Below are 11595 nucleotides of genomic sequence, written 5' to 3' on the forward strand. Positions count from 1 at the left end.
AGACCAAGGATAAATTGATAAAAGTCAATTGGAATATAATATAAATATATTAGGATAAACAGGATAAATTGGAAATTAATAAAATTCCCCTTCCTTTGTTGGAACAAAATCTCTGGGTGTAAAAAGTTTTCCCAGTGTGTGGAAGTGCAACCTACTGTCCCACCCTTAATGTTCACTGTGTTTTTATGCCGTTCAGACTCTTAGCCTGTCTCTGCTCTATTTGAACTGAAAGCTCCTTGTAGTAAGGATTCGTCCACTCCTTCCTCTCTCTGCAATATGAAACTGCAGAGGCGGAGAGGAAAACACGTTCTTGGTTGATTCAGTAACAACACACAATTAACTGTATACCTTTGACTCCAGAAGTCCAGCCTCTTGACTAGTTTGGTTGAAGCTGGCCTATAAAACATGGCGTGCAGCTGGTTCCTTCCAACAGAGAGAAGTAATGACATGGTTACACACTTTTTGTCCAGTGCAGTACTGGAGGTTTATTTTCACTGATGGATTTACAGAAGTTCTAGTCTCATTTCACCACCTTCTCTCCCACTCATAGCACTGGGATGCAAAAGGAGAGGCTGCCACTGGGAGAAGTCTGTTTAGACGTTTCTGGCAGTGAACAGCAGGCTTCATTTTCTAGGTCCTGCTGGCACCAGAAAATGGAGATGCAGGGAATGGAAATAGAATCTGATGCTCAGGACCGGAGGAAAATGGCCAGCTCACCCCCAGAGATCTGAAGACCCAGCATCTGTTGTAATAAAACTTTTGTTTGCCCTTACAGGACAAATAAGGCAAAGACTAGGCCAGGGAATATGTCCCAGGTCTCATCTGGTCACAAACAGCAGTAATCCAAGACATGTGGACTGAGAATGCATCTACTACTGAGGATAACTCACACTTATGGGCAGCAAACCTGTTGCTGCAAAACACCTTTGTGAGCATGTGGAAAGGGCAAGTCCTTGGTCTTGTGTAGAGCTTTGGTTTGCAGGACAATGATCCACTTGTACCACTAATGATATGGTTATGAGATGAAAATGCACATGGGATTTATCTAAGAGATTTCTCACAGATCCATGGAGCAGAAAATTCACAGCTGGAGGCCTGAAAGTGATCTTTCATCAGGACAACACAGTGTTGCACAGCACTGTTAGAGAGGACCCTGCAAGAGACATGGAACAAAAGTGAGACTGAGAGAAAATGCTGAGATTATCTCCTGGAGGCAAGTAAGAAAAAACATCTGATTTTGAAGGGTGGAGCCCAGAGGAAGTGAAAGAACACAACCTCCAGAGGGCAGCTGTTAGAAAACAAAACGTACACCAAAAACCCTATCTACCTGGAGATTACATATCTAAGTAATTCTGCCATTGTGGAACCCAAATCAGGATGAAACATAGACATGATGCCCTGCAGTGGCAGTGATATCCACCAGCATGAGAACAGCAGTGCTGAGAGTTTCATGGAAAGATGATCACCTCCAAGGAGTTTGTAAGAACAGAAAGCTGGATTTAAGAAGGGAACTACTGACAGTGAGATCTTGGGTGAGTTTCCTTGCTGGAGAAGTGTGAGACTAACTCATTGTGCTAACTGCCATAAAAAGGAAAGGGCCAGGCAAAGTCACTGGACCAAATCATAATGTTTTCCCTCATGCAGAACGCTGAGTTTCGTCCAAGTAAAGACTAAGCCAAAATTAAGGTTCTGACTTGGATTGGCACCACTGAAGCAGCAAAGGACTGGGTCCTCGCACCCAGTGACACCAGCACTTGGCAGAATGGGTGCAAGGTGGCTAAACCCAGTAAAGCCAAGATGGACCATACACTTTTCTGACTGACCAACTGTGTGGGCAGCGCAGGTAAATAATCCTTAGCCTGAGCAGCTGGAGGGAAGTAGAGAGTGAGATACCAATAGTAGCCCTGCTTTTCACAGGTACATACATGCCTTTACAAGGTGCAGGGCAGTAAAAAGTGGACCCTTTTGAGTTCAGTGCCATACAGGTGACAGTAAGAAGAAAATCTGCCCAGGAAGAAAGCTCCTGAAATCTGGTGCAGGAACTCTGGGTAATTGTGGAACATCAGGCAATCTGAATAAGCACTGTTGTTTTTAAAACAGAATGAAACTCACTTGGTGACAGTGAACACAGAGTCATCTTCCCAAATCCATCCAGAGCCTGTTCTGTTCCTCAGTCCAATCCAGAAACACCCTGTTTGAATATTCTTGAACAGGTCCTAGAAATGGTGACAAATTACAAAGTGATTAATCAAAGGCGGTCTAAAAATTGAGATAAGTAAAGGGAACAGAGAGCAACATACATCCCCTTGCCTGACTGTTCCTTAAGTGGCTGACAATACTGCTTCTCCACACCTTCTAATCAGGAAGATCAGCCCTGCAGATCATGCCTGGAATGACAACTATGTGTATACTCACAAAGAAGTAAGAGTGCTTTCAAGGGTTCTTGGGCAGATTCATCAAAGGACATTTGTCAGGGCAATACATATGAACCAACTGCACCCCAGTCTCCTGCAGTTTCCTACACAGAGCTTTATGTATGAACATATGCTATTAGTATTAATATTAATGCTCTACCATACAGATAGCTAGCAAGCTAATACAAAGTATTAACAATTAAAGGTAAAATCAGGTCAGGGCAAGAAGTGCAGGCACTGACAGATCTGTGTAAAGAGCCCAGGACCAAAGCTCATTAAATTTTATACAGACTTTCCTCCTACGCGTTTTCAATGTTCATTTCCTTTTGCCTAACCTTTAATTTCTGTTTACTGTTAAAAGGTGAAGCCTGCAACAGAAAATCAGCCCAGAAGTAAATCCCTACCCTCCAATAAAAGAAAAAAATAATAAATAAAGGAAAAAAAAGAGAAAGACAAGAGAGAAATGTTTGTCTTGTCCACACTTGCAATGAAACCAAACAACAGCAACCTTTCAGTGGTATGGTTGGTCTCCATTCTTATCTCCTGCTGCCATAAAGCTTCTGCGCAGACATCTTCACACAGAAGCATTAACAAATCTGACTTGGTAAAGACATGGGAATAGGAGTAGCTTGAGGAATGCTTGAGTGCTGCTGGTGGTTTGGAGATTTCTGTGCTTCCCTGGGAAAGGGAGGTTCAACAGCCACAGCCTTTGCAGCATAGGGCATGGATAAGTAGGAAAGTCTTTCTTACATGGGGAAGTCTGAGCGGGGATAATGGGTAACACTCTAGTAGCAGAGACAGTAGTAAGAAAGCAGCCAGACCAGGTAGGCTTTCTTCATGCAGAGAAATGGGTAATCTGAGGAAGATGGGTATTTCCCAAGGAATCAGAATTTGCCTAAGTGTGAGTGCCTGGTACATATTCCCAGTCGAGCAGAGACCTGGCTTTGTAAGCCCCCACAGAACATCATACAATGCAACTTCTGTCCAGGGACTGGAAGCTGTCCACGTTCATTGGACCTGAGCTAATAAGCCCTGGCTTGTGCAAAACCAGATCAAGTACTTCTGCTCTACTTAGGCAGACATGCCTAACCTCCCTAGGGATCAGCTCTACCCATTTCTTTATTGGTCATACATGCCCCTGCCCCCAGTGAACACTTGCTGGAAAATGAGCAGTGGAACAGATTGTTTCTGATTTCACCAGCACAACTCAGTTTTTCTGGCAGAGAGGAAGTGAGCATTGAAAACAGACTGAGAAAGAAATATCCATGCATGAACACAGGGAGTGGCAAGCATCACTGAGCAGGAGCAGCTGGAGTGGTTGCAGGGAGGAGAGGCATTGCTTTTGCAAAGGAAGCATTTCTGGCGAGCGGGAACATATTGGTTTGTAGGTAATGAGTAGAGTGACTGCACAGTGCCACAGTCTTTTCCTGTAATCATTCATATCAGCCTTATTGGGAATAGGAGGGCAGGTGGAGAGGGGCACTGGAGAAGGCTGTCTCCTAATGTCCTTCATAGGATAATTCTGAGGAGCTGACAGTGGCCCTCACCTCTCCCTTCTCCCCTTTGCTTCTTTGCCTGTTGGGAACTTATAAGATGTGTACTGAAACTGGAAGTGCACTAAAACATCGCAGTCATAAATCCTTCCTCTCCTTTAAAGTCAAAATATTGCCAGAGTGACAGCACTGCTTGGATGTCAATCACAGAGGTATCTGCAAGGAAATTGAAGATCCTCAAAGAATAAGAAAACTGTTACCATTTCGCTGGTATCGCTGATCACCAGGAGATGAGCTCCCTGTTCCCGGCAGGATTCCTGGCTGGAAAACCAGTCTTTCTTCTCCTTGGAGAAGGAGTAGCAGCTCCCTCTGTAGGCCACCCACTGTTCAGGGCAGCGTGGGTGGCAGTCACCTGTAAAGGAATCAAAATACCAGTTTTTCTCTATCATTAACCAACACAAAGCACTTGTCAGCAAGGACCTGCTGAAAAGCAACTCTTCTGGTTAGTTGCAATGCGGAAAACAGAGTCAGGATAAGCATCTAAAAATAACAATGCACGAACACTGAACTTCAGATCCTCTGTGCGATTTCCAAATCTTCGTACAAGAGTCACATGCACTCTGATGCTGGTGCAACCTCCCCCACCTCAGGTTTCCTCTGAACTACTTAGATACCTGAGAACCAAAATTGGCTATCTGAAAGCAGACGACACTTTGGGTGTGCAAAAAGTAAGGGAAAATATTACATCATTCTGTGGGTATGGTGTGATCATGTCACACATCAGGTGAACAAATTTTAAGCAGCAAACAGTAGGCTCTCCCACATAGTCTAGCACTTCTGCATGCATGCAAAAGTGTTATAGACCCTGCATATTTGTTCTACAGTTTACCACTATAATTACAGTAGACAAGTCTACAAAAACCTTTCAATATGTTTAACTTTTTGCCACTTTTCACTTCTTTGCCACAGGATCTGAAATGGGTTCCCTGGGGTCTGCACAAGGAATATATTCTTCAAAATATTCTGGATAGACAGTGGGTAATCAAGACTGGTAGACAGCTAGAAGAGCTTTTGGTTTAACCCCATATAATGGAGTTCAGGATCTGAGCTCCTGTGCTTAGATGAGTCTCTGGTCCTTTGCTGTTGGTTGCTCATCCCCAGCACCCCTTTGTGCACTTACTCATCTTCCAAATCAAAGCACTCGCTAGGGAGATGCTCAGTATCCCAAAGGCTAGAGCCAAGCCCGGCACAACTGCTGGCCACAGACAGGGAGCTGTAAGAGAAAAGAAACCATAGTGATCAGGAGCCACGTGAAAACTGATGGTGGTTTTACATAGTCTGCTTGTGTCCTGGGCATTTCCATAAGGAACTGAACTATTTAGAGCATCCCTGCCTGTCTACGCTCTGCACATCGCTGCCATCACTGCCCTTGCCCAGCCTCCCAGGGCCTGCCCGTGCCCCTGCCCACCAGCCCAGGCCCCCATTTCAGCTGGGCTCAGGGCCATCCGTCCCTGCCTGAGCTTCCCAGGAGGTGCACCTGCCTCCAGGTCAGCCACAGCTCTGCCCCTGCCTGGCCACACAGCCAGCTGGTCCAGCCTCTGCGGTGGCTGACCCCAGGAGAGGAAGCACCCACCCCAAGCCAGCTGGAGCTCCCCAGGCACCATGTGGCATCTTGTGCTGGCAGGAGCCTCCCAGCAAACCTGCTTCTGCCTCAGCGTTGAAGCTCGGGGTGGCAACACAGAGCTGCATTGATACAGCCACCATGTTCCAGCTTCAATGTAAAGAGAAACCCAAGGCCTTTGCCCCAGCTCTCTCAGCAACAGCGACAGGCTTAACCTCAGCATCCTGTTCACAGGCTTAGACACACGGTTGTGTTACATCTTCCTGGGACACTCCCAAGTCAGTCCTACGCTGTCATCTGCCTCTCCCGTGGCAGGGTTGCAGGATGGGAGGGCCAGCCTTGAAGACCTTGGGATGCCCCTCCACACTTTCACCACTACCATCCGCTGTTCACTTGCTGCCGGTGGCAGAGGGTGACTCCTTGGGGCAACCTCCTCGCTAGCCCAGCACAGCTTCCTTTCAAAGGGTGGGGCAGGACTGCCATGTAGACATCTGCTCATGTACAGCACAAGGTGTTAACCTCCAGGCTACACCTTGCTTTCCCTTTGTTGTTTCCTGGAACTGTGTTTGACCTGAAAGGCATTCATTTTCCATAAGCCGTTTGAAATCTCCTCTCTCCCAGACTGAGGAAAGGATGACACTTACTGCCATGGATGAGCTCCAGTGGGGTTTGGTTTGCTCATTTTATTAATCTCAGTATGACAGCTGCACAGACAACAGGACTTTCTAAGAAAGTAGGGTTTGCTGATGTGCAGCTAGGGGTTACTGATGTTGAGGAACCCAGGATTTCCCTGTGTTTCTCCCTTAAGCTTATGTACCACATCCTGCTTGCTCTTGTGGTGCTCCAGAGTCTTCTACCCAAATCTAGCGCCAAAGTCCCCAGTGGAGCTCATGAAATCTGAGGTGCTTCTCTCTCAGCCATGTCACAAGACCCAAAGAAACATATTTCGAGTCCCAAGAAAGGATAGGAGTCTAAGGAATAAGATGAAGGAAGGGGAAAGCTAACTTTAACCAAAGATAATACCACAGGAAGCCCATTGGAAACTTGGTGGAAGAAGGGCTGTGAGCCGGACATCGTAGCAATAGGATACAGAACACACAGGGAAGATGGAGGGGGGCTGTTCTCTGCTCAAGTAAAATTACAGTCAAATTAGGTTAAATAACTTAACTGCATCAAGAAGTAAGAGTAACAGCATCCCCACAGACCAGGCAAATACTACTAAATGCATAGGGTTGGAATTATATTACGGACTGCCAGACAAGGATGGTGACAGCACTCATGAACCAGCAAAAAACCCCAGAGCAACTGTGAGGGAAGCATGGAGATGACAGGTGTCAATTAATCACATTAAATTACACAAATGCCACGTCAGGGCATGATGCTGAGACTGAATGCTTAGACACCTTGCAGAGCAGCGAGCCAGGAAACACAGAAAGCGAAGCAGCTCGTGACTGCCCTGAGCCGGGCTCTGGCCACCCAGCTCACCATGGCTCCATCCAGCAGCTTCTCTGCTGCAGTGAACACAAACACAGAGATTCAACAGAGCCAAAAACCAACAATAACAACAACAAAAGGCACTGTGGTATAATAATTTAAAAATGGGAAACTACGGGAAAATGAGAAGTTTGTGAGAGAGAAATTAAAAGGGATGGCTAGAAGTATAAAATATTTGCAAGCAGTAGGGGAGACTTTTTTTAGGATCTCTTGATGGAGGCTGAAAACAAATGCATATCACGTATCAAGAATATTGTGGGAAGGACAAAGAAAGCCAGTGCTAAAACAGAAGGGGAAAGGAATTCACTTAAAAAGAAGAATGCATCCTTCAAGCATTGGAAGCTTTGTCTAAATACAGAAAGTAGACCAGATCAATAAATTAAAAAAAAACTATTTTATTTTGGTCTTGCAGCAGTTTGCAGGCTCACCAGCTTTAAGGCCAGTTTCTGGTTTATAGCAATATATTTAAACCTGCGGTTTTAGCTAAAAGACGTTTCTAACGTAACGGGGGAGAGCGTGAGAGAGTTTTGTTGTAAGCATCATTCTTCTGGTAGAAAGATCTTTTCTAAGGTAAAGGTTTTGTCCTGTTCCCTGAAGCGTGCAGGATCTTCTAGCTGCCCTACTTGTAGTTAAAAAATAGCAACACTTATTTATTTTTTTAAACATTATTAAAGAACAAACCCCCATATCTTTTCAGGTACAAAATACAGAAAGACTCTTCAGTTACAACCTACTCCTCAGCCTCACACAAGAGGACAATGGAAGAACTGAAGGGTTCAAACTGGGTAGCTGTTCTCCCTCTCTGCCTGCTCTCTATTCCTCTTGTAAAGTCACTTGTATCTCTGGTCATGTGGGTTTTGCCATCGGGTTAAACCTCAAGAGAATGGAGTCAACCCGAGATTATGGGGTAGGGTGGAGCTTCTTCTCTGCAGATTACAACTGAAAACTAAGTAAAAGGGGATAAATATCTGTTGAAACATAATTCTTTTTCTGAGACCACGTTTCTGAGGATTTGCAATTCTCTTTTCCCTCCTCCCTTGCCTCTCAAAGAAGCTATCTCCTGCTTCCTCCAGGTCACTTTTCCTGATTTTAGGGAAAACTACTTCCAGGACAAGGCGACTGGATTATGGTCAGTGAAACAGTTAATTCTTAAATGTCAGCACCGGGCACCCGAGCTGGTGCCTCCTGGCAATGAATAGAGCAGTTCACCCTCTATTGTTTCAAACCAACTGCAGAAAAAAGGAACTAACTCGACTCAGCATCAAAACAAAATCCCAGGGCACCTCCACAACCAGAGCAGTGGGAGAGTTCACTTCAGTTCTTAAAAATTAAAAATTATGCCATTAGATAATTTTGAGAGGAAAAAAGAGACTGAAGTGGGGCAGTCATATTGAAGTGTTTGAGGTGAATTTAAGCCTTACTTGAACTGCAGCGATCAATCCAGGAAAGTGGAATAAAAAAATTGATAAATCAGGATTTTTATGCCTTGCAAAAGGGAGTCCCTACAGTTTCCCCTTTTTAAAGCATGTTCAAAGGTTTGTGCTTGATCTTCAGCCACTGGACTACATGTGAAGCTCTTGTGAAGAGGACAGAAGAAGTACCTGAGATGAGTTTGAAACAGAGGAGGTTAATCTGAATGAAGCATCCAGAAATATTTCCATGTATTTGTCTGAGGAACTGTGCAAGAGTCTCCCCAAGGGAAGGGAGAAGTGGACCAGTGGACATCTAACATACCCTATCCAATGTTATAACTTTCTAGTATACAAAGCACCCCATTAGGTCTCTCAGTGCTCTGGATAGATGACTGTGATACGCTGCATTCATCTGCAACAACGTGACCCAGTATTTTTAGGTCTGGGAGTCCAGATTCAGTTTAAAAACTGAAAGCTGTTAGCATTTTATAATTCAAGTCTTCTAGGACAATCTGAAGAATGTCATTGCACTGTCCCAAATAGCTCCCCTCAGCTCCTGCCTACGTCAGTATGGGAGCAGCATGACTACCTAGGGCCAGGGAGGAGGATTTGAGGAACAAGGGTCCTGTCCTTGGTTATGGCACAGACCTGGTTATCGCTATTATTACAAGCATGCCACACAGGCTAACACTGTCTTAAATGACTGCTGGACTGACATTTTGGTAGCATGGCATATCTAAGGCTCTTTGGAAGCCAAACAGAAGACAGCCAGGGCAACTTGTCATTTTTGAGGAGTCCATGAGAGCCCAAAACAGTTGGTTTGAGCAGAGGACTGATCTATACACCTGTGATATACCTGTGATGCCGCATCACAGGGATGACTTGGTAGCAAGGGTGCGCATTTGAAAAGAGAGATGAAATAACTGAGAGTACATCTCTCAAAAGTGATGGAAGCGGGGACAGAGCTGAAAATAAAGCTCTTCTAAAGAAAGGTACTTAAACTGTGCTCCTTAGGGACTCCTTGCATGAAGAAGAAAGCTGGGAAATAATCAATATGCACAGAAAGTGTGTTCAAAGATCAGCTTCCTTATTTTAGGCCCTCTGACTTTAGCTCAAAAAGATGAGTGTACATAAAGGAATTTGGAGAGGAGGAATATTAAAAAGAAAACTGCAGACATCTCAAGAGGGCATCAGTAATCTCCACCTCCAACAGGGTGGGAGTGAACACAAATGGCAGGGAATGAAGGGATGTCCCTGTGTTTTCTGATGCAACAGAAAACACCATTTCTGATGAAAACACATGTAAAAGCAAGACTGCTTTCCAAGCAGACGGAGTGTGATTACCAGTAAGGAACTTGGGGGTTTCTGTGCTGGCTTTGTTTCCATAGCACAGCAAGTGACCAGGCAGCACTAACAATCACAGATATATGCAGTTATTCCGATCAGGGCATAGAAATCTCATAACCCACAGTGAGAGCCCCCTTTGCTGTAACAGCTCTGAAAAAAAGCTAAGGTCAACCATTAGTGTTGCAGCGAATGCAACACAACTCAACTAAAGCACACGGGCTATTAGGGGAAAAGCAATCTGCTCATGGGAAGGAGACGCTTACAAAGAATGATCACCAATGCAAAATCTCACTCTTCTAAACTGGTGTTTCTCAACTAAGCAGCCAGAGAAATTGCTCAGTGTGACATTTGCGAGGCCTGAACAGGGGGAATGGAGCAGAAATAAGGAAAGAGAAAATTTAAGGAAAGCACTAAAAAAATCTTCCTGATAGTAAAATGCCCTGCAGAACTGTCTCAAGGCAAAAGCTGAAAATTTGCTCACTGGGAGATCTGTAAAACTAGAATAAAGAAAACACAGGAAAAAATGTATCACAAAAGAATCCTGCAGAGACCCACGGGAGAGAGACTGGATGATCTCATATGCCTCCTCTGTCTCTGATCTCTGATTAGCATACGCCTCTAATTTATCTGTACTCACATCTTGCCTGCCCTTCAAAGAACTATTGCTGACAATCTCTTATTGCTGGCAAGCAGACAACTTTAAAACTGCAAACCTCTTTCGGAGAAAAAGGTGCCTGGGTTGAATACCCAGGAGTAGACCAAAAGGGGTCTGACAGAGAAAGGGAGGGGAACAATGCTGGGTCTCTGACCCATCAGCTTTTATCACATTAAAATACTCATGGTAATTTTAGAACTAAAGCAACAGCACCGTGAGCTGGCACTCAAAATCAGTGGCCAGCTCAGAGTGTTTTTGTTAGATCTTGCTTTCGCTCAAAATAAAATCTTTTGTTGACCTACCTCACCCAGCTTCCTTACCTCTTTTTTCCCATGCAGCTTTGGCCCTCGGCGGAGGAGTCTGAGAGAATTTGACAGAAGTATAAATTATTTCCTCAGTTGCTTCGGCTGCAGAAGTTTCTGATCTGCTTCCCTCCATGCCAAAGCAAAGAGTGCGTATGACAAGATGTTTCGATCAAGCTGTTGAGCGACAAGGCTCAACACATGTGAAACAGGAAACCTGAGGCTACATTCAGAAAACAAGAAATGTGAAGTTGCAATCTCTATCTCCATCTGCTCAAAATAACCAAATTTACAACAGAATGGAGAGCAGTGGAAGTGCAACAACTTCCATTTCCTAACCTGATGAGGGATGTCTTAAGAACAGCCATTAGTGGAAGAGGTGATTAATCACAAAGTTCCTGGGTATTCTAATTGTTGCCAGTGCAAGAGGCTGTGATTACACGGATGGAGTAATTGTAAGAACAGGTGCCGCTCTGAAGAGCTACCTCTCAGGACAGAAGCAGATTGATAGCAAGAGCACAAGGTGAAAAAGGTGAATAGCAAGAGTAGAAGGTGAAAAGTGGGATAACCAATGGCTACGGCAAACTGGCAGCCCAACTGCTGTCAAAAGGGATGTAGAGGTGGACAGCATGCGTTTGAGAAGGAAGCCTTGTAAGCTTTGGACACTTCTACTGGGAACTCTGTCTGCATCCAACACCCAGTGTGAATGGGCTTGAGACACTGGCAAGCACTGAGAGCTGGCATCCCTCAAGACCCTCTGAGTCAACATCTCAACGGCATCAGTCCAAGAGGGAGATGGACATACTGGACTGAGTCTAGCAAAGGGCCACAAAGATGATAACAGGACTGGAGCATCT

The 11595-nt window shown here is 44.8% G+C and overlaps 1 protein-coding gene across 1 annotated transcript; it reads right to left on the reverse strand.

The window, feature by feature from the left end:
- Positions 1-285: 285 nt before the first annotated feature.
- LOC126047846 (killer cell lectin-like receptor subfamily G member 1) lies at positions 286-10874 on the reverse strand. Its single transcript, XM_049822044.1, has 5 exons — positions 10757-10874; positions 5088-5180; positions 4168-4319; positions 2113-2216; positions 286-1153 (listed from the first exon to the last, which is right to left on the reverse strand). The coding sequence occupies exons 1-5, from the start codon at positions 10872-10874 to the stop codon at positions 1042-1044; spliced, it is 579 nt and encodes a 192-aa protein (XP_049678001.1). The 3' UTR covers positions 286-1041.
- Positions 10875-11595: the final 721 nt, after the last annotated feature.

The sequence above is a fragment of the Accipiter gentilis genome, chromosome 18 (assembly GCF_929443795.1).
Source record: "Accipiter gentilis chromosome 18, bAccGen1.1, whole genome shotgun sequence".
In the NCBI taxonomy this organism is placed as follows: Eukaryota; Metazoa; Chordata; class Aves; order Accipitriformes; family Accipitridae; genus Astur; species Astur gentilis.

Bases quoted from the DNA above. Each gene is read 5' to 3' on its own strand.
- LOC126047846 (XM_049822044.1), bottom strand. From the start codon at position 10,874: ATGGAGGGAAGCAGATCAGAAACTTCTGCAGCCGAAGCAACTGAGGAA. The intron at 5,181-10,756 runs GTAAGGAAGCTG...TTTCTCTTACAG, and splicing joins AGCTGCATGGGAAAAAAGAG to CTCCCTGTCTGTGGCCAGCA. The intron at 1,154-2,112 runs GTGAGTTTCATT...TGTCTCTTGCAG, and splicing joins TCTGTGTTCACTGTCACCAA to GGTCCTCTCTAACAGTGCTG.